Source organism: Loxodonta africana, chromosome 12 (genome assembly GCF_030014295.1).
Source record: "Loxodonta africana isolate mLoxAfr1 chromosome 12, mLoxAfr1.hap2, whole genome shotgun sequence".
Classification (NCBI taxonomy): Eukaryota; Metazoa; Chordata; class Mammalia; order Proboscidea; family Elephantidae; genus Loxodonta; species Loxodonta africana.
Genome location: NC_087353.1, coordinates 55,280,688 through 55,302,085, shown reverse-complemented (window position 1 = coordinate 55,302,085; position 21,398 = coordinate 55,280,688). Strand labels below are relative to the sequence as shown.

General features: G+C 55.0%; 3 protein-coding genes across 4 annotated transcripts; 1 reads left to right on the top strand and 2 right to left on the bottom strand.

Annotated features, from left to right (window-relative positions):
• Positions 1–7,135: 7,135 nt before the first annotated feature.
• GFER (growth factor, augmenter of liver regeneration) lies at positions 7,136–10,446 on the bottom strand. The gene is made up of 3 exons (XM_010597420.3): positions 9,757–10,446; positions 9,179–9,372; positions 7,136–7,868 (listed from the first exon to the last, which is right to left on the bottom strand). The coding sequence occupies exons 1-3, from the start codon at positions 10,444–10,446 to the stop codon at positions 7,706–7,708; spliced, it is 1,047 nt and encodes a 348-aa protein (XP_010595722.3). The 3' UTR covers positions 7,136–7,705.
• Positions 10,447–11,473: 1,027 nt separating this feature from the next.
• On the top strand, positions 11,474–14,828 carry NOXO1 (NADPH oxidase organizer 1). The gene is given in 8 exon segments (XM_064295367.1): positions 11,474–12,846; positions 13,033–13,120; positions 13,183–13,360; positions 13,524–13,616; positions 13,618–13,697; positions 13,784–13,877; positions 14,121–14,189; positions 14,191–14,828. Coding segments are annotated over 8 exon segments (1,215 nt in total). The 5' UTR covers positions 11,474–12,615; the 3' UTR covers positions 14,573–14,828.
• TBL3 (transducin beta like 3) lies at positions 14,790–21,377 on the bottom strand. Of its 2 annotated transcripts, none has more exons than XM_003417678.4 (22): positions 21,212–21,377; positions 19,656–19,707; positions 19,471–19,566; positions 19,341–19,388; positions 19,081–19,222; positions 18,905–18,989; positions 18,656–18,826; positions 18,496–18,571; positions 18,320–18,413; positions 18,044–18,225; positions 17,810–17,951; positions 17,677–17,735; positions 17,477–17,580; positions 16,971–17,118; positions 16,657–16,887; positions 16,518–16,588; positions 16,264–16,420; positions 16,133–16,191; positions 15,834–15,937; positions 15,575–15,646; positions 15,341–15,499; positions 14,790–15,262 (listed from the first exon to the last, which is right to left on the bottom strand). In XM_003417678.4, the coding sequence occupies exons 1-22, from the start codon at positions 21,250–21,252 to the stop codon at positions 15,153–15,155; spliced, it is 2,403 nt and encodes an 800-aa protein (XP_003417726.1). In that variant the 5' UTR covers positions 21,253–21,377; the 3' UTR covers positions 14,790–15,152. The 2 variants fall into 2 exon arrangements, with proteins under 2 accessions (XP_003417726.1, XP_023413297.1); XM_023557529.2 differs by lacking the exon at positions 21,212–21,377 and adding an exon at positions 21,082–21,195.
• Positions 21,378–21,398: the final 21 nt, after the last annotated feature.

Below are 21,398 nucleotides of genomic sequence, written 5' to 3'. Positions count from 1 at the left end.
ATAATTACTGGCGATTGGAACGGCAAAAGTTGGAAACAAAGAAGGATCAGTAGTTGAAAAATATGGCCTTGGTGACAGAAACAATGCCGGAGATCAAATGACAGAATTTTGCAAGACCAACGACTTCTTCATTGCAAATACCTTCTTTAACCAACATATGGACCTTGCCAGATGGAAATCAAATTGCTTACATCTGTGGAAAGAGATGATGGAAAAGCTCAATATCATCAGTCAGAACAAGGCCAGGGGCTGACTGTGGAACAGACCATCAGTTGCTCATATGCAACGTCAAGCTGAAACTGAAGAAAGTCAGAGCAAGTCCACGAGAGCCAAAATATGACCTTGAGTATTTCCACCTGAATTTAGAGACCATCTGAAGAATAGATTTGATGCATTGAACACTAGTGACCAAAGACCAGATGAGTTGTGGAATGACATCAAGGACATCATCCATGAAGAAAGCAAGAGGTCACTGAAAAGACAGGAAAGAAAGAAAAGACCAAGATGGATGTCAGAGAAGACTCTGAAACTTGCTCTTGAACGTCGAGCAGCTAAAGCAAAAGGAAGAATTGATGAAGTAAAAGAACTGAACACAAGATTTCAAAGGGCGGCTTGAGAAGACAAAGTATTAAAATGACACGTGCAAAGAGCTGGAGATGGAAAACCAAAAGAGAAGAACATGCTCACCGTTTCTCAAGCTGAAAGAACTGAAGAAAAAATTCAAGCTTCGAGTTGCAATAGTGAAGGATTCTACGGGGAACGTATTAAACGACTCATGAAGCATCAAAAGAAGATGGAGGGGATCACTCCAGGAGGCGGAGCCAAGATGGCGGAATAGACAGATGCTTCTGACGAGCCCTCTTTACAACAAAGACCCGAAAAAACAAGTGAAACGAATATATTTGTGACAAGCTGGGAGCCCTGAGCATCAAAGGCAAGCTTAGAAAACGAACTGAGGGGCAGGGGAAGGAAGAGACCCTTCAGAAGCGGAGAGGAGTTACCAGAACTGAATCGTGGGGAGCCCTCAGGCACAAGTCCTGAAGCGGCTGCGGCAGCAGCGGGCTGATCCTAGCGTTCGGCCGCAGTTTCCTCAGAGAGAAGCAGCCAGCCACACAGCCCACTCACACCTCCAGAACCTGGGAAGGGCGCTATCGGCAAAAGCTAGGTACTTGCGTATATTTTACCACGCCTCCCCACCCCCAAGCCAGCTTCAGCGGCTGAATACCTGGCCCTGAGATAGACCCTGGTGAGCACCTGGAGCCATCCCCCTGGCCTTGGGGAAGGAAAAAATTTACAACTGGGGGGAAAAGATAATTTGCTAGTTCCATTAACCAGGGGAGCTCAGGACAGAAGCAGCTCCTGTCCAGGCATAAACCATCCGTGGACCTTGAGCACCTTTCCCTTCTGCATGGACCTGCATGGGCCTATTTCGGGAGAATAGGCCCTTGTTTGCAAACTCCAACCATTTCAGCTGTGCGGTGGACAGGTGGGTGTCTGACGTTTGATAGTGCTTTGCCTATTAAACAAGGTACTCACCTACCCACAACAGGGACTGGTGGCTCCACTTGGGTTGCCCAGCCACCCAAAAACTTTGGGTGCCATTGGTCCCTCTGCAGAACCCACCCACCAGCACACTCTAGGGAACAGAGACAAGTTTCCCTCAGGGACACTTGGGGGTCAGTTCTCAGCCCCCTGCCTTGTTCAGAGCGTGACCCCCTGCTGCAATCAGATACAGGTATATACGCCAATCACCCCTGCCCCTCTAAAACTGTAGGACAGAACCCGTACCACACACTTTATATCATCTACCTGGAAACCTGAGCTGAATTCATTCAAGAAAACTGAATGGACTCCCAGACTGATATACCTGATAAAAGCTCTAGCCAGCTGGGGACAGGACACCAGAGCTCCGAAGGCGAAAATAATCAAGCTAGCTCACTCAAGCAACCCATAGGGGTATACTAAAACAAAACAAGCAAGCAGCTATGACACAATAAACAAGCATAAACTAATACAAATAACTTATAGATGGCTCAGAGACAACAGTCAATATCAAGTCACATAAAGAAACAGGCCATGATCACCTCAACAGGCTCTCAAAACAAAGAATCCAGGGATCTTTTAGATGAAAGTGCATTCCTGGAATTACCAGATGCAAAATATAGAAGTTTAATATACAGAACCCTTCAAGACATCAGAAAGAAAACGAGGCAATACGCAGAACAAGCCAAGGAACACACAGATAAAGCAGCTGAAGAACTCAGAAAGGTTATTCAGGAACATGATGAAAGTTTAATAAGCTGGAAAAATCCATAGACAGCAATCAGAAATTCAGAAGATTAACAATAAAATTACAGAATTAGATAACTAAATAGAAAGTCAGAGGAGCAGAATTGAGCAAGTAGAAGCTAGAATTTCTCAACTCGAAGATAAATCACTTGGCACTAATATACTTGAAAAAAATCAGATAAAAGAATTAAAAAAAAATGAAACCTTAAGAATCATGTGGGACTCTATCAAGAGAAATAACCTACAAATGATTGCAGTACCAGAACAGGGAAGGATAACAGAAAATATAGAGAAAATTGTTGAGGATTTGTTGGCAGAAAACTTCCCTGATATTGTGAAAAATGAGACGGTATCTATCCAAGATGCTCATCGAACTCCACATTAAGATAGATCTTAAAAGAAAGTCACCAAGACATATTATAATCAAGCTTGCCAAAACCAAAGATAAAGAGACAATCATAAGAGCAGCAAGGGATAAGAGAAAAGTCACCTACAAGAGAGAGCCAATAAGAATAAGCTCGGACTACTTGGCAGAAACCATGCAGGCAAGAAGGCAATGGCATGACATATTTAAAAAATTGAAGGAAAAAAATTGCCTGCCAAGAATCATATATCCATCAAAACTGTCTCTTAAATATGAAGGTAAAATTAAGACATTTCCAGATAAACGCAAGTTGAGGGAATTCGTAAAAACCAAACCAAAACTACAAGAAATACTAAAGTGAGTTCTTTGGTTAGAAAATCAATAATATCAGGTATCGACCCAAGACCAGAACACTGGGCAGAGCAACCAGAAGTCAACCCAGACAGGGAAATCCAAAAACAAAAAAAAACAAGCAAGATTAAAAAAAAAAAAGCCCAACACAGAGTAACAGCTATGTTATTATATAAAACAAAACAACAATAAAATAATAAAGAGAGACTAAGAAACGTAATCATACACCTTCCATACGGAGAGGAAGATACGGCGATACAAAGAAATAAAATTTAGTTATAAATTTAGAAAAATAGGGGTAAATAATAAGGTAACCACAAAGGAAACAAACTATCCTACTCATCAAAATAAAATACAAGGGAAAAATACAGACTCAGCTGAAAAAAACAACAAATATAAGGGAAGGACTGAAAATCTACTCAGCACATAAAATCAAGTGGGAAAAAGAAGCAGTCAACACACAAAAAAAGACATCAAAAATCAATAAAGAACAGTGAGGAATCTGTGAAACATTTCCTAACATGGAGGAACCTGGAAGGCATTATGCTGAGTAAAATTAGTCAGCTGCAAAAGGACAAATATTGTATAAGACCACTACTATAAGAACTTGAGAAACAGTTTAAACTGAGAAAAAAACATTCTTTTGTGGTTAAGAGACGGGGGAGGGAGGGAGGGAGGGTGGGAGAAGGTTATTCCCTAATTAGATAGTAGATAAGAATTACTTTAGATGAAGGGAAAGACAGCACACAATATAGGGGAGGTGAGCACAATTGGACTAAACCAAAAGCAAAGAAGTTTCCTGAATAAACTGAATGCTTCGAAGGCTAGCGTAGCAGGGGCAGGGGTGCGGGGACCATGGTTTGAGGGGACATCTAAGTCAACTGCCATAATAAAATCTATTAACAAAACATTCTGCATGCCACTTTGAAGAGTGGCATCTGGGGTCTTAAACGCTAGCAAGCAGCCATCTAAGGTGCATCAATTGGTTTCAACCCACCTGGATCAAAGGAGAATGAAGAACACCAAGGACACAAGGTGATTACAAGCCCAAGAGACAGAAAGGGCCACATCAACCAGAGACTACATCATCCTGAGACCAGAAGAATTAGATGGTGCCCGGCTACAACCGATGACTGCCCTGACAGGGAACACAACAGAGAACCCCTGAGGGAGCAGGACAGCAGTGGGATGCAGACCCCAAGTTCTCATAAGACCAGACTTAATGGTCTGACTGAGAATGGAAAGACCCCGGTGGTCATGGCCCCCAGACCTTCTGTTGGCCCAGGACAGGAACCATTCCCGAAGCCAACTCTTCAGACATGGATTGGACTGGACAATGGGTTGGAGAGGGATGCTGGTGAGGAGTGAGCTTCTTGGATCAGGTGGACACTTGAGACTATGTTGGTATCTCCTGCCTGGAGGGGAGATGAGAGGGTGGAGGGGGTTAGAAGCTGGCAAAAAGGACACGAAAAGAGAGAGTGGAGGGAGAGAGCAGGCTATCTCATTAGAGGGAGAGTAATTGGGAGTGTGTAGCAAAGTGTATATGGGTTTTTGTGTGAGAGACTGACTTGATTTGTAAACTTTCACTTAAAGCACAATAAAAATTATTTAAAAAAAAAAAAAGATGGAAGGAATATACAGAGTCATTGCACCAAAAAGAATCAGTCGATGTTCAACCATTTCAAGAGGTGGCATATGATCAGGAACCGATGGTAATGAAGCAAGAAGTCTAAGCTGCTCTGAAGGCATTGGCGAAAAACAAGGCTCCAGGAATTGATGGAGTATCAACTGAGATGTTTCAACAAACAGATGCAGTGCTGGAAGTGCTCGCTCGTCTATGCCAAGAAATATGGAAGACAGTTTTATGGTCAACTGACTGGAAGAGATCCGTATTTATGCCTATTCCCAAGAAAGGTGATCCAACCCAATGTGGAAATTATACAACAATATCATTGGTATCACATGCAAGCAAAATTCTGCTGAAGATCATTAAAAAACGGCTGCAGCAGTACATCGACAGGGAACTGCCAGAAATTCAGGCTGGTTTCAGAAGAGGACACAGAACCAGGGATATCGTTGCTGATGTCAGATGGATCCTGGCTGAAAGCAGAGAATCCCAGAAGGATGTTTACCTGTGTTTTGTTGACTATGCAAAGGCCTTCGACTGTGTGGATCATAAAAAATTATGAATAATGTTGCGAAGAATGGGAATTCTACAACAGTTAATTGTCCTTATGAGGAGCCTTTACATAGATCAAGAGGCAGTTGTTCAGACAGAACAAGAGAGTACTGATTGGTTTAAAGTCAGGAAAGGTGTGCATCAGGATTGTATTCTTTCACCATACCTGTTCAATCTGTATGCTAAGCAAATAATACAAGAAGCTGGACTATATGAAGAAGAACAGGGCATCAGGATTGGAGGAAGACTCATTAACAACCTGCGTTATGCAGATGACACAACCTTGCTTGCTGAAAGTGAAGAGAACTTGAAGCGCCTACTAATGAAGATTAAAGACCACAGCTTTCAGTATGGATTGCACCTCAACGTAAAAAAAAAAAAAAAAATCCTCATAAGTGGACCAATGAGCAACATCATGATAAACAGAGAAAAGATTGAAGTTGTCAAGGGTTTCATTTAACTTGGATCCACAATCAACAGCCATAGAAGCAGCAGTCAACAAATCAAAAGACGCGTTGCACTGGGTAAATCTGCTGCAAAAGCCCTCTCTAAAGTCTTGAAGAGCAAAGATGTCACCTTGAGGACTAAGGTGCGCCTGGCCTGAGCCATGGTATTTTCAATCGCATCATATGCATGTGAAAGCTGGACAATGAATGAGAAAGACCGAAGAAGAATTGACTCCTTTGAATTGTGGTGTTGGTGAAGAATATTTAATACAGCATGGACTGCCAAAAGAACGAACAAATGTGTCTTAGAAGAAGTACAACCAGAATGCTCCTTAGAAGCAAGGATGGCGAGACTGTGTCTTACATACTTTGGACATATTGTCAGGAAGGATTGGTCCCTGGAGAAGGACATCATGCTTGGCAGAGTACAGAGTCAGCGGAAAAGAGGAAGACCGTCAACGAGGTGGATTGACACAGTGGCTGCAACAATAAGCTCAAGCATAACAACAATTATAAGGATGGCTCAGGACCAGGTAGTGTTTCGTTCTGTTGTGCCTAAGGTCACTATGAGTCAGAACTGACTCGATGGCACCTAACTACCACAACAATTTTGCCTCATTAACTACAGGCAGAGATTAGAATTTACAACTCAAAGGAAAATTACATCAATCATAAAATGAAAAACCACCACACAATACTGGGAATCATGGCCTAAACACATATTTTTGGGGTGCACAATTCCATGTATGGCACCCTCCCTTCCAGGGGCCTGGGCAGCTCCCCTCAGCTCCCTCTACACAAGGCCTGATGGAGATGGGCCCTTGCCCAGTGGGCGGCCAAGACACTTTGGGGTGGAAGTGGCCAGGACTTTATGACCACAGAACAGGGGGCACAGGTTGTTGCTGGGAGCTGAGACCTGAGAGTGGGTGGGGTGGGGCTGAGCAGATCTTGGCAGGCCCAGAGCAGGGTCTCGGTCACCCCCCAAGCCTGCTCCACCCCACAGATGTTGCTTTGATCCAAGCCCCTGGAGTCCCCTTTAGCTCCTTTCTCACCCCTGAATTCTCGTGGCTCTACCTTCGAAAATATCCAGCACTGGGCCATTTCTGACAGGTACCACTCTAGCCCCAGGGCAGCCTCCCTTTCAGCTCTCCTCTAACCTCCTAGCTTACACCCTCTTGTCTGCTTCAGTGAAGTAGCCAGGTGCTTTCAAAAGTCAGGTCCCACCACTCCTCTTTGCCAAGCCCTCCAAGAGCTTCCTGTCAGGCTGGGAGTAAACCAAGACCCTGCTGGAATGGAAAGGCCTCTCCTGTCACCTGTTCCCCCTGCCCATCCCCACTCCAACTACGCAGCCTCCTTGCCATTCCTGGAGTGTGCCAGGCCCACTCAGGCCTCAGGACTCCCCCTCCTCACAGGCAGCCAGCACTCTGACGGGAGGCAGCAGCTGAACACAGAGGGAAGAGGGCAGGCCCCGAACCCTGCAAACAACACAGGCAGCCCGGTCCTCAGTCAGTTCCACAACATTTTATTTTGGTCTCAACCTCAGAGGCAGCCGGCCCCTGCTGGCAATCCTGGCCAGCCACGGACAATGCTGTGTGTAGGTCTCCAGAAATATCCTGCTGAGCTCTCCCTGCAGGAAGCTGAGCAGGGTGGAGAGCTATCCCAGGCCACCTCCCTGAAGCACACAGGACATAAATGCTTTGGCCAGAACATTGTAGAGTCACTGGCTACACGGTTACGAGGCAGCAGGCTGGCCTTGTGGGGTGGACGCGTGGAAGCCCAGCCAGGCCTGTCTCCTGGCTGCCCCTTCCATTCCTGGGCAGAAGGCCACATCCCATCTGGCACAGGGGCAGCCCAGGCCACTCCTGCCTCACTCACCTGCAGCTCCCACCCCTGCGGGCCCTCAGCTGAGGGAAGGCCATGGGGGTGTCTGCCGCGGGCACCTCCCGACCTGAGAGGGCAGGCCCCGTGGGTAGCATCCCGGGGCCACCCAACTGAGATGGGACAGGCTCTGGCTCTGATGCACTTTAATGAATGCTCCACCCACTGCAGTGGCCAGCTGGCTCCTACACCCGCCCACTAGTCACAGGAGCCGTCCTTCCAGCCATCGCGCCAGCGCTCATCCACCTGTGAGCAGTCGAAGTCTGGCTTGCCCAGCTTGTGGTTCACCTCGTTGTGCAGGTGGCACAGCCACTGGGTGAAGTGTGCCCGAGTGCGCGTGTCCGGCTGGTTCTGGCATATCCTAAGAGCAGAGCACAGAGATGATGGAGGGGGCAGCTGGCCCTACCCCTGCCCCCAGCCAGCACCTAGTCTGCTCCTGAGGGAAGAAGGCTGCTGAGAACTACACCAAGAAGAAACCCCTAAGGAAGGGACAGCAAATTCCCAGGAGAAGGCTGACCCTGCAGAGCCCTGGGCCTTGGTGGGCTCCCAGTCTGCTCAAAAACTTGCCCAGGGTCCAATAGTGTATGATACCACTTATACGAACCATCTAGAACAAACGCATTCAGAAACAGAAAGCAGATTAAAAGTTACTGGTGGCGTAGTGGTTAAGAGCTACATCTGCTATCTAAAACGTCAGCAGTTTGGGTCCAGCAAACACTCCGTGGAAACCCTATAGGTCAGTTCTACTGTCCTATAGGGTTGATATGAGTCAGAATTGACTGGACAGCGATAGGTTTGGTTTTTTGGGTTAGATGCTGGGCGGAGGAAAATAGGAAATCACTGCTGAAAGGGTGCAGACTTTCGTTTGGGGGATGAAAACTTGGAAATGGACAGCTGTGATGATCATAGAACATGGCAAATTGTACACTTACAAAATAATTAAAACGACAAATTTCATGTTATACCTATTTAACCACAATAAAACTAGAAAAAACACCGCTACCAAAAACCCCACCCATGGCCCTTAGCAAACCTAATGCAAGCCCCAGGCAAAACATTAAAGAGCACAGCAGGCAACATTACAATCTCCTAAGAACCTGGAAGCCTCACCCCAGCCTCCCTGGCCTCATGAGCCAGACACAGCAGGTATAATTGAAAACCAGGCAGTTCTTGGCACCCGAGGTCCTGCTGCCTCACCTCAGCAAGAGACTTTGCTCTGTTGCGCAGGCTTCAGACAGCCAGGGCTGTCCCACCCCACACGTGGAAGCTCTGAGAAGGCCCTGCCAGAAGTGTGGGAGAGGACACCTGGGTGGGCCACACACCAAAGCCTAGGAGCAAAAGCAGTGGGTTCCCAAGGTCTGAAAGCCAGCAGCCCTGCTCCAGAAGTCAGGCAGAGTGCAGTCGTCATTGTGGTTAAGTGAGAGACTGCATTGAGAAGGCTCTCCTGAGAGCCTTGTGGTACAACAGGAAGTATCTTCCAGCAGATCCAGGCAGTTTGGCCTCTGAGGGGGAAAAGAGATGGCCCAAGAACCTAATCCCCACTCTGCTGAGCTCCCAGCTCCTTCGCCACCCTCTGCTGCTCCTCCACGTATTTCTAGGTTCTCCCCTATGACATCACCTCCAACTCAGGGCTCTCGGTTCAATGCTCTCACCTGTGCACACACAACTCACCTCTTCCTTATGTCTTCGGCACACTCCTCGCACGGGTAAAACTTGGAAAATAAGTGTATGAACTGGGCCATGTCTTGCTGCTGTTCCGGAGTGGGCAGGTCGGGGTAGTAGGCAGCCAGGGTGTGGAGGACAGCCCAGCTGTGGCGGCCCAGTTCCTCCCGATCTTGAGGGCAATCCTCCCTAAACTTGCTCTCCTGCCGCAGAAAAAAGTAGACCAAGGGTCAGTTCAATCTCCTCAATCAAAAGAGCGCAAACCTCACCTTTTCCTGCCCCACTCGGAGGCCCACTCTCTCCAGACAGCAGTTCAGCAGCCGATCCAGCCCATGAGAGGCTGAGACAGACAAGGCCAGGCCTACCTTGAGGGGGTCAAAGTTAGGCGTAGCGGATAGGCAAAAGTCAGGAATGAGGCCTATCGGACCGCTCGGCCTCGGCCTATTGGGGCGTCTCCCAGGGGCACCTGAGAATAAGGTGAGGGGGCTCAGGAGGCAGGGGACGAGGGGGGTGTGCGGGTGGGGGCTGGAGGCTCGGACGGGGCTCACAGGCCTCGGCCGGGAGGTGGCGCCCCTGGGCACGTGCACCTTTCGCTGCGTCCGCATCCAAGTCTTGAAATCCACGCAGGCCCGGCAGGGCCGCCTCCGGGAGGCGTCCTCCTGCGGCTCGGGGATCTGCGCTAGAGCTGGAGTCGGGACGGGGGCGGCGGCATCTCTGCGCCCCGCGCCCCGGCCCCGGCCCCGCGCGTCGGTCGCCAGGTCGTCCACCACCTCGGAGCGCGCGCCGCCGGGCAGGAAAGAGAAAAGTCCCCCGCAGCCGAACCGCCCCCGCTCACCGGGCGCCGCCATCTTGCTCGCGCAAGGGCTGCCGGGCCAGCTCGGCCTCCAGAGCGGCCTCCAGGTTGGCCTCCAGGTCAGCGCGCCGCCGCATGAGCCTGGGACGCGCGCTGCGGGCATGGCGGCTGGGTTTGGGCTGGGGCTGGGGCTGGGGCTGGGGCTGGGGGCGGGGCCGGAGGCCGCCTCCCGGACGGGGGTCCGGGCCCCTGCGGCGGCGGCGGGGCGGGAGGCCAGCACCCTGCCCGCGACCCTCGGCCTGCGTCCGCGTCCCGGGCCCGGCTTCCGTTGCGCGGAGCGGCGCTCCCGCTTCCTCCAGTAAAAGACCAGTGTGGTGTGGAAGCTGCGGCGCGGCGCGCTGGGCTCGGGCTGAGGCGCAGGCGAAGTCCAGGTGGAGGCCCGCGAAGACCCCATCGCTGCACTCGGACTGTCCCGGGTGCCCATAGCCGGGCTCTGTGCCTTTCCTGAGACTGGTGGTGCGCCCACCGGCGCAATACCCCGGCACCTGGCAACGGGCGCTTGGCAACGCGGGGCGGGGCCCTAACGGCCAAAAAGGTAGTGCGCGTCTCGGCTGCTGCGCGCACCCATCTGCTCCAGAGGGCAGTGCCTCCTCGGACCCTACAGCTTGGATAAGGGGTTAAACCCTCCCGAGGAACGGACTCAAGCCTACTTCAGCTTCCTTATGGTCATTCATTCATTCTGCACATATTGGTGCCGGTCTTCTTTGTTCCAAGCACTGTTCCAGGTGCTGGACAGAACAGGAACAAGGCTCCACCCTTGAAGGCCTCAGCTCATGGTCAAGACAGAAACAACCAACACAGAAGCACACAAATAAATATTCACTTACAAACAGTGGGTAGGGGCATGTACCAAACCCAGTGCTGTCGAGTCAGTACAGGGCATGGTAAATTCAGGAAGCCACTGAGGAGGTGACCCTTCAGTAGAGACCTGAAGGGTGATGAATAATGCCTGAGGAGGGCAGTCAAGGCCCAGGGCCCGAGGTAGCAGGATGCTGGTGATGGTGACCAGAAGGGAGGTCCAGGAGTGGGCAGGGGCTGTCACACAGGACCTTGGCCTCTGTGGGACTGGGAATTTAAGGGTGTTGGGAAGGTGCTGGATGGTTCTGGGAAGAACCAGTGGACATAATCTGTTTTCTGTTTGCAAAGGTCATATGGAGAGAGGGTTTTATGGGACAGCATTGGCAGTGAGGAGCTGTGGTGGGTAGTGGTTGTGGAGAGGAAGGGAGTGGGGAGGATCCAGGGTTGATGGGGTTGGGCATTGTGATCAGGAGGGGCCATAGCATTCCCCTAGATTGCTGGCTACGAGTGAGCCCTCACCTTTCCCTGGCTTCTCTCTTCTCTCTTCCAGAGAAGCAGGCTCTGGACCCTCAGCATGGTCTCCTGAGGATGGATGGAGGGTGATAGCTGAGTTGAAATCAAGCTTTGATTCAGACCTGTGTCAGCAGGTACTCATCACCTGGGTGGAGACCAGGGCAGGTGTGAGGGCTCCGGGGGGGGGGGGTCTCTGGCCAGACAGACACACATACACACAAAGGCCTTTTGATGAAAAAAGAAAATGATGAGGCCAGGGCAAATTCCTGGAGAAATGTCTAGGGAACAGAGACTCCTGAGAAAGCTGGGTCCCCAGTTCCAGGAAGAATCACTGCTCTTCCTGTGGGTTGGATGGGGCTCCGGAAGTCTCCTCTATAAGAAGGTGGGGCACTTCCCCTATAAGTGGTGGGCACCCAGGCAAGCCTCTGCCCAGGGCTTCCACAGCCTCCCCGCCCCACTGCCCAGGCTGGTGGGGGAATGCTCACTTCTGCCCTCAAAGGCTAAGGGTGGGATTTTCCTTTGCAGTAAATTGTGACAAACTATGAATTTAGAGGCTGCTCCTTGAACAAGCCTGGCTGCCTGCCACCTCCCCCTTTTCCTTCTGGCCCAAGTCTCTTTACCATGTGGTAAACTTAGGGTGAGCCTGTGGGGGTCCACCCCCCATGTGCACATGTACAGAAAAACTCACATTAATTATCAGTTTAACATGAATTTCCTCGTCTGTGGCTTGGGGACATTAAGAGAACTGTTCCCTTAGCATTAAAAGAGACAAAGGACTCTAAAGCCCCTAGCACTGGGTAGGGATATTCCCGATGCAACTGCAGACAGCTCCACAGGCACGTACAAAGACAGAGCCTAGGGGTCCACCTACAGGAAGCCCTCCTGGCCCCAGCCCTGCACTGGAGGAGAGAAAGCTTGGGCCAGGCGGCACTTTGATGTGGGGACTGCCAGCCCTTCCCTCTCCTTCCTCTGCCAGACTGGGACAGAAGGGCCTCACCCACAGTTCCAGTCCCTCTACCGCCCCTTCCTCAGGACACAAAGTCGTGCATACCTCCAGGGCCTCTGCCTTGGGCCTCCCAGCCCTGTGCTCCTGCCCCCCATATCTCAGAGTTAGGGGGCAGTGGGGGGAGCCTGAGAGGGACCCACAGCTGAACACCTCCCCAAGTGACAAGCCTGGCCAACTTCGGGCCTTGTCAGGGAATTTTGGCCAGCCCTGCCTGTTCCTGGGAGCCCCCAGCCGGCAGGGAGGAGGCAGGGACCACTGAGCCTCAGCCACTCAGCCATGACAGGCCCCCGATACGTGGTGTGTGTGCGAGTCTACGCCCTGGTGCAGACCAGGAGACTCCAGGTACTCCATGGGGTCACTGGCAGCCCCAAAGGGGAAGGTGTAGTCCCTGGCCCCGCCCCTGCGAGGATCCCCAACTTTTTTTCCCTCAGAAGTTCTCCGTGCGCTGGTAGGACAGGCGGTGACACTTTCGTGCTCAGGCGTCGCGAAGAGTTCAGAAAGCTCCACGTGAGTGACCCTGGGGCGACCCCCGAGTCCCCGAACTGCCTCCAATGCATGACTCCCGAGTGACCCCCGCCTACGGGCTCTCCTGTGCCTCGCAGCTTCCAACCCCTACAGTCCCAACTCGGCCCCACCGTCGCGGAGGACCCCTGAGCTCTCGGAGACCTATCTGCCGGCTTTTTGCCGCGGAAGACCCTTCAAGAGGCCTTCCAGATGGAGGCGGGCCTGCTGCGCAGATCCAACCTCATTCTCCCCGCGCTTCCTGGTCAGGCCGGGGCGGTTGGGACATGGGTGAGGGACCCCGAGACGGGGTCCCACATTCCACTCCTGTCTTGCTCCCACACGTGCCGCTGTTGGCGCGCGGGGGACGCACGGGCCGCGGGCTGGCTTGCCTCCGGCTCCTAGAGGCTTATGTCCAGATGCTGCTGATGGCGGTAGAAAGCGTGTCCCGGCGCCTGGCGCTCAACAGCTTCTTCGCGCCGCAAATCCTGGACCTGTAGCCCACGCTGCCACCCGGCAGGTGCCTGACCTACCCCAACTCCCAGCCACAGAGGCATTTGGAGGATGGGGAAGCACAGGGTGTATGGGTAGGAGGGGTCACGCAAAGACTGGGAGATTGGGCAGATTTGTGAGAGGTGGGGATGGTGGGTCCATTCCCACCTATCACCTGCAATCCTCCTCAGCCTGGTGATTCCGACCGCCCGGAAGGAGCCTCTGCCGGACCCTGTGGGCAGGCTTGACATCCGCAGCCTGGAGGACCAGAGACTGCACTGCCTACTGCACCCAGGACACACGGGGCCAACCCTTCCATGTGCAGGCCCGGGAGGCCCTGGATGTGCTACTGCGACAACCCTCAGGTAGGGCTGGGGAGGAGTCTGGGCTGCCCTCTGCCCCTGATCCCAGCGGGCCTCGGGATCTGAAACCCCGCCGCACTGGCGCACAGGCTGGTGCCTGGTGGAGAACAAGGACAAACAGATGGCCTGGTTTCCCTCTCCCTACCTGGAGGAGGTGGCCCCAGGCCAGGTGCGGGAGGGGGACACCGCCGCGCGGGAGCAGCAGTACGGGCCCTCCAATGCCTGCCAGCACAGTTTGAGCAGAGGAAGAAAGTACCCCAGCCGAGGGAGGAGGCCGTGGGTTTGGGCGGGTGTAAAAGTGGGTGGCAGGGTCCCCATAGCAAGGAGGCCCTAGTGGGCTTGAGCAGTCTCTGACATTAGCAGAGATCCAAACAGAACTGGGAGGTGGTGACTCAGCAGGAGATGACGAGGACCCGATGACCGCCTCCCCCCATACCCACAGGCAGGGCTGCAGTTCTGTGCTTCCCGCGCCTACAAGAGCGGCGGAGCTAATGAGCTCTGTGCCCGCTGGGGCGCAAGTGCGCGTGCTGGAGAGGTCAGATTGCGCCTGGTGCCTGAGCAAGTGCGCGGGCGTAGTTCAGGCGCGGCCAAGCCAGGCGGGGGCGGGGCCGAGCTCTAATCTAACTCCGCCCCTCCTCGCAAGTGTGTCGGCCGCGCGGGCCTTCTGTCTGCGGTGCTGCTGCGGCCTGACGCGCTGGGCGCGCTTCTGGGCAGGGCTGCCGGCTGGAGACAGTGCGGGCCAGGCCCTGGAGCACTTCCCGGCCACAACCCCGCCCGGCCCCAGCCGACTGCCATTCAGAGCTGCTGAGGCATCATCATCACCCACAGGGCACTGGGTAAGGACCCAGACCCGCTTGAAGGTGTGCGGAACTGAGTAGGGAGGGTTGACACTGCACTCTGGCCGGGAAGGCGGAGCCCTAGACCATGCTGGAAGGGCCCTGGCTCCAGAACTGCCTGGGATAGGGTCCTACCTAGCTCAGAGAATGCCCCTCTAGGTTTCCTTCAACTGGAGGCTCCGACCCTAGGGGCCTACTAATGCAGCAGCACCATCTGGTGCTGGAGAAGTGAGATGAGACCAACCTCTTTTGTGGCCACAGCTTCCTGTTTCTTCTGAGTAAAGCTGTTCTGAATAAACCCAGTCTGATCGCACTGAGTGGAAACGCTGGTGGCATAGTGGTTTAGTGCTACGGCTGCTAACCAAGAGGTTGGCAGTTCAAATCTGCCAGGTGCTCCCTGGAAACTCTATGGGGCAGTTCTACTCTGTCCTATAGGGTTGCTGTGAGTCGTAATCGACTCAATGGCAGTGGGTTTGGTTTTTTGGTTTGGTCACACTGAGGGGTGGGCTGGTGGGACCTCAGTCAGGGTGCAGAGAAGGGACTGTGGCCAGGGACCTGGGATGACAGTGCTGCTCAGAAAGACACCAGAGGCAGGATAGAAAAGTACACCTTTATGTATGTCTCAGAGGGCTGGGGGGGCAGCTGGGAGCGGGGACAGCTTCATGTTGTGCCACAGGAAGTCCAGGAAGGTGGCTGCTTGCAGCGTCCGGCTGAGCCGCTGGAAGTGCCGTTCTGGGGGAGGACAGAGGTGGGTCAGGAGGTCCCTGGGGCCCAGTGCCTGCCCCACCCACCCCAGGCCGTGCTATGCACCGGTGTAGGGCAGCAGGGCTTCCAGCGCAGCCTGCAAGCCCTCATAGGCCAGCAGCTCCTCGGGGGCCTCATGCTGTAGGAGCACACCCAGCACAGCCTGGGCCTCGTGGCAGTGCCGAGAGTTGGTGTTCCAGGTGATGCAGAAACGTAGCAGGGCTTCTGTGGGCAACAGGAATGGTCAGCCCCACCCACCAGACCACTCCCACACTGACCAGCTCTTGCCTGCAGACCAACCTTTCTGGTCTCGCTGCAGTCGGAGCACTGTGGTTTCCAGCTTCTTGCAGGCCTCAGGGTCCCTGTGGATGGCTGTGGAAGAGGAAAGCTGAGATCCAGGAAAGGGGTCTGCTGGACCCAAGGAACCCCCTGCCCTGCCCATCCTCTGGGAAAGGGCCTGCTGGACCTGAGATACCTGCACTGACCATCCCCTGGGAAGGGGCCTGCTGGACTTAAGACCCCTGCCCTGCCCATCCCCTGCCCCTGAAGTGGTACTGACCCTGGATGACGGTCAGCACAGTGTGGGTCCGGTCCAGGGAGATGGCAAGGCCTAGCGCCTGCAGGTATTGCTGCTCGTGAAGCAGGTTATCCAGTTCTTGCTGCCTGTGGGGGAGGGGGCGGCAGGATGGTCCCTTGGGGAACAGGGCAGACTGCGTCTCCGCTGAGCCTGTTTCCCACTGCTATAAAGCAGCAATGATGCCACTACCCTATCCCCAGAAAAAAGGGTGATAGTAATATACAAAAATGCTCAGACACGGGGGGCTGCTGACAAGAGGCTGGGCAGGGGCGTAGACTTACTTGACCACCTGTACTTCCTGCTTGGCCTGCTCCTCTGCCTGCTCCTCCTCTGTCACATCCTGAGATCACATTGGGGTCAGGCCAGCCTCCCTGTGCACCCACCCCACCCCACCTCACTGAGCCCCCCGCACCTTCCAGAGGATGACGCGGGAGTCACTGCTGCCAGTGAGAGCGTGGTCATCAAGCTGGCTGCAGTGCAGTCCCCAGACCTTGTCCTCGTGGGCGTCCAGCGTCTGCACACACTCGTTGTTCTTGATGGTCCAGAGTTTCAAGAGCCCATCGGAGCCGCTGGGGTGGGGGTGGGCATGGGGAGGAGTGAAGGGGTTGGATGGTCAGTCCCAAGCCAGCCCACCTAGCCCACCCTGCCCAGCCCTGACTCACTAACCTGGATAGCAGCTGCGTGCCCCGGCTCACAAAGGCCACCTTCAGCACGGAGGCATCATGCCCCTCAAAGGTCTGTGGGGGGCGAGAACAGAGTGAGGTGCCGTCGGTCAGGGGGTCGGGCTGGGGTGGGGGTGGCTCACCTTGAGACAGCTGAAGTCCTTCAAGGCCCAGAGCTTGACTGTGCCGTCAGCTGAGGCCGTGGCCAGCACCTGGTCCGTGGGCGAGAACTGCACACACCAGAGGCCACGCCGGTGGCCTGAAAAGACACCCAACAGCTGGCACTGCGGCAGGGCCCAGAGCTTGGCCGTGCGGTCCTGGGAGCCTGTGGCCAGTAGCTTGTCATTGGGGGCGATGGCTACACTGTTAATGTCCTGGAGACAGTAGCAGGTGGATGGCTCAGACCCCAGCCCAGGTAGGGCCTGTCCCACCCCCACCCAGCAGCATTTGCCATCACCTTGTCATGGCAGCGCTGCGTGGCTTGGGCCTGCAGGAGGACGGGACCCCCATTTGAGGCCGTGCTCCTGGACAGCAGGGGTTCAGGGAGTGGCCACAGCTTCACTGTGCAGTCCTGGCTGCCTGTCACCAGGAAGGACTCCTTCAGCCTGTGGTTGCATTGAATGGGGGGGGGGGAACACGTCACTCCCAGACATCTCCAGGACTAAAGCCCCAAGCCCTCTGCCTGCACCTGAACACTTTAGTGCCCCAACCTAGTGCTACCACACCCAAGGAGTGGGCCCAACGACAGGATCGCAGCTCTATACAGCGTGCCTGCCCTGTCTGGGCATCCAGCAGGGTTGTTCTCGCCAATCTAATGTCCTTTGTTCATCCACCCAGCCCCAAAGATCCAAGGAACCCTCTCCCAGCCCTCTTTTCTGTCCTGCCTCCTCCTCTCTCTCCCTGGGCTAGAGCCCCATCAGCAGGACCTGGGTATTGGCCTCCTTTGACACCCCGCCCCACTACCTAGAACAGCAGACGGTGCCCACACTGTGTGTGTGCCCAGAGCCCTGAGCTACACAGGCCACCTTGCCGGCCTTGTTCATCCTCCAGATGCGAACGGTCTGGTCCTGAGACAGAAGAGGGTTAAGAGATAGGCCAGGTGGCCCTATTGCCTTGGCCCCCCACCTGAGTGGCCCGGACTACCACACCTCAAGGTTTCTCACCTTGGCACAGCTGGCAAAAAGCCACCCCTTCTGGAACACATCCAGGGCCAGGATGATATCTGAAAAGGGAGGAGTGGTCAGGGGCCAGGTGGTCAGGGGAGGGCAGGTTTAGGGACTTGTGGGCGCTGCACACCTGTGTGGCCAGGAAGAATCTGGCAGGCCAATGTCTGCAGCTCAAACACCTTCAGGCAAGGGCTGTTGGAGGCCACGACAATGTGGGAGTCCTCAGGCCCCAGGAACCGGACGTCCAGCACCTCCTCACTGTAGCCGGCAAACTATGGGGCCAGGAGGGACGGAAGCCTGGTCCATGGGTGGGAGAGTGCCAATGGATCCACATGATTTCAGACTGTGCAGGACAAGTGCTCACCTGTTTGTGCAGCTGCAACGAGCGTGCCTCATAGAGCATCAGATTGTGGTCGGCGGTGACACTAAGAAGCAGGCCGCCGGTGCGGGCTAGGGTGCAGTGGGTCAGCTCCTGCCCAGGGCCTGTCAGCTGTGGCTGTGTGTACACACATTGCCCAGATGCTGCGTCCCACACACGAAGCATGCCTGTGCAAGTACAGGATAGCTAGGACCTATAGACCTGGAAGCCCACCTCAGTCCCCGCTGCCAACCTCTCACTTTGAGGCCTGGCTCCACCCACCTTGGTTGCCGGCTGTCAGGAAGTACAGGCCCGGGGACTTCACACCCAGCTCAAGCGCCAGCTCCTCTGGCAACAGCACTGCGGCCTCCACACTCTGGGGATGACCTGGGTCAGAGGCTGCTGCCAGGGCCCCTCTCTGGCAACTCACTGACCCCAGCGGACCCCAGGCACCCCACCTCAAACACTGGCACTGTCCTCATGGCCTGGTGGCTCTGCAGGTCCCAGACGATGCAGATCTTATCACGACCAGAGCTGGGGGGAAACAGCCTCCTCAGTTCAGGAGTCTCCATCGCAACCCCCCTTCCCACCAAGGCCTGCTGTGGTCCGCCTGCTGACCTGAGCATAGTGTGGCCGTCAGCACTAAAGACCAATGAGGTGACAACACTGTAGTGAGCAGTCAGCACAGCCAGGCACGACTGGTCCTGTAAGGACCACACGCGGATGGCGGCGTCCGCTGCTGAGGAAAAGAGCAGCAGGCGTGCCGGGTCCGGGTGGAAGGCAACCAAACTGCAGCAGAGGGCAGACACGTCAGCCCTGTGCTGCCCTGGGCCTAACGCCCACCCCGCCCCTGGCCACACCACTCACTGCACGACGCCGGGTGAGCCCCGCAGGTGGTGCGTCCCATAGTGCTGCACAATGTCCCAGACGCGCACGGCCCCATCACAGCCACCTACAGGAGGTGTGGGTGATGTGCGGGGGCTGGTATTCCCAACACCCCCGCCTGTGTGCCCTCCAGCCAACCCACCCGGCCAGGGCCCTACCTGTGGCTAACAGTGTGGAGGTGGGGTCAAAGGCCATGGTAGCCACAGGGGCTGTGTGTACTGCCTTCCACAGGCACGTGATGCTGCCCTCTCGCCAGGCCCACTGGGCCAGCAGCAGTGCCCGGCTGGCTGTCACCAGCACCTGGGGGAGGGCGTGGTTCAGCTGGAGTAAGGGCACAGCACCCCCCCACCCCCACCACCGTGGACCCAAAATGTGCATGAGAGGGATCAGCACCACCTCCCATCCCTGCCCCACATACCTCATCGTCAGGGCTGAGATCGAAGGCAGTGATATCCTCTTGGTCCTCCTGAAGACAAGATTGGGCACGCAACGCCATGAGGATGGCTGACTTCTCCCACCCCCCCTCCCCCACCCAGCTCTAGCCTCACCTGCTCCATGCTCTGCAGCACGGCGCCTGAAGCCACTTCCAGGACATTGAGTCTGGTGCCACAGACGCAGAAAATGTGCTGCCCAGCCTGGTCCAGCTGGGGATAGATGGGTCTCAGCTGGGCAGTGCTCCTCACCCCCCACCCAGCCCGGGCTCCCCACTCCCTGCCCCACCCTGAGCAGATACCTGCACCTTCCCGCCCTTGTAGAAAGGCTCAATCTTGCGCTTGATGGCATAGCTGGAGGAAGGATGGGGGAGTGAGTGAATCAGCCACCCTGGTCCCTGTGCCTGGCCCTGTGCTGGTGCTCTCCCAGAGATGATCCTGAGTGGCCCTGCCCTTGAGAACATCTGCACTGAGGCCAGCTCCTGGGCAGCAGCAAGGCCCGGGTAAAGAGTGACAAGGGTGAACATGGGGTCCCTGAGCCATGAAGAGGTGGCTCCACAGCTGAGCTCTACATATCATCACCTTCTTGAACTCTCCCTGCAGCTATCCCTGTGTTGCAGAGACAGGAGATCCATGCAGGATTTCACAGCAGCGAAAGGTGGCTGCATTAGGACCAGGTAGTCCAGTCTCCCCAGTGTACAGCTGGTCGCATGTGGCCGGGCCTGGCAATGGAGCCTAGAGCATCCTCCTCCTCCTCCTTGATAATCTTCATCCCTGAGGTCCAGCACCTTCTTCCCCAGCCCTGGTCCCTCCTCCCACCCCAGCCTGGCCTGGAGTCCACTTTCTAAGCAGCCTTTCTGTGACCTCACTCCTGCTGCCCTCTTTCCTATCTGCCACCCAGGCCAATGCAGCTGCTCCAGCCTCTCTTCTAGGCCCCGCCTGCTCCTCTACCCTGCAGATATTTCCCTGCTCTGCTTAAAACTCTCCCTTCTCCTTTGAAGCCCCCCTTAAGTCTCACTCAGAGGGACCTCTATCAACTTCTCCTGCTCCTCCCTTCCCTCTTAAAGGCCTCCCTGCAGCCCCACTGCTCTGGGCCCAGCTCCCTTGACAGGTCATTTTCTGCTTTCTGCTTGTGGGTCTTCTACAGGCTGTTCCCTGTGTGAGGCCTGGGCCTCTCTTCCCCCAGTTTCAATGCCTGGTTAACTCAATTCAGGGAACCAAGACTGGGGAAGGAGTCAGGAAGCCTGATTCTCAAGATGAAACCAAGCTAGTGGTTTTTACAACTGAAGTCCCACTGCTGGTGATGGAAATGATTTGTTTAATGTGCTACCCCATCAAACTGTGCTCCACAAGGCAGGTCACTGAGTCTCACCCGCCCCGGCACTAAGCACTTAATACAAGTTCAACCACAGGATTCTGGACCTCACCCACCGTCTCCTCTCTTTTTGCTCCTCGGAGAAAAAAAAACAGCCGACAAAAGCTCCCCAGGCTGCTTAAGGGATGTAGAGCTTCGCTCCGGCCCAGGACCAGCTCCGACCTGTGCTCAGACCATCCCTCCCCCCTCTTCTGGGATTTTTCGTCTCTGCTTCACGCCCTAAAACGGGATCCTCACTTAACCGACACCTGCTGCTCGGGCCGGGTTCCAGTCCCCGCCCTCGGAGCTGGCTGTCCCACCTTCTTTCCCACAGCTGCCCCCGACCCCGCGTACCAGGCGTACACAGCCCTCACCCATTCCGAGACACCCAATGGGCGCCCAGTCAGCGGCAGGCGCTGTTCCACGCATCCCTTCAACCCCACTACGCCTAGGAACTCAGTTTCCTCTCCGGGCGGCGCCCGCAGCCCCAGAACCCCGGCTCACTTGGCCTTGAAACGGCTCACTCCGGCCGCGGCCCCCGCCATGCTGCCGCCACCTCGTGAGACAAATCGAGCGCCTTACTCCGAGCTCCCGGCGCCCTACGATAGCGTCACCATCTGCGACCACTATGGCGTCATCAGCTCGCTGCGCATTGAGCCATCTTTGATGTGGGCGGTAGCTGCTCAGACAG

Coding starts and splice junctions, on each gene's coding strand:
- TBL3 (XM_003417678.4), bottom strand. CDS start 21,252: ATGGCGGGGGCCGCGGCCGGAGTGAGCCGTTTCAAGGCCAA. Junction 18,990..19,080: donor CTCCACACTGTTAGCCACAG/GTAGGGCCCTGG, acceptor CACCTCCTGTAG/GTGGCTGTGATGGGGCCGTG. Junction 15,938..16,132: donor CAGGAAGTACAGGTGGTCAA/GTAAGTCTACGC, acceptor CCTCCCCCACAG/GCAGCAAGAACTGGATAACC.
- GFER (XM_010597420.3), bottom strand. CDS start 10,446: ATGGGCACCCGGGACAGTCCGAGTGCAGCGATGGGGTCTTCGCGGGCC. Junction 9,373..9,756: donor GGATGCGGACGCAGCGAAAG/GTGCACGTGCCC, acceptor TTTCTGCGGCAG/GAGAGCAAGTTTAGGGAGGA. Junction 7,869..9,178: donor GCCGAAGACATAAGGAAGAG/GTGAGTTGTGTG, acceptor CTCTGCTCTTAG/GATATGCCAGAACCAGCCGG.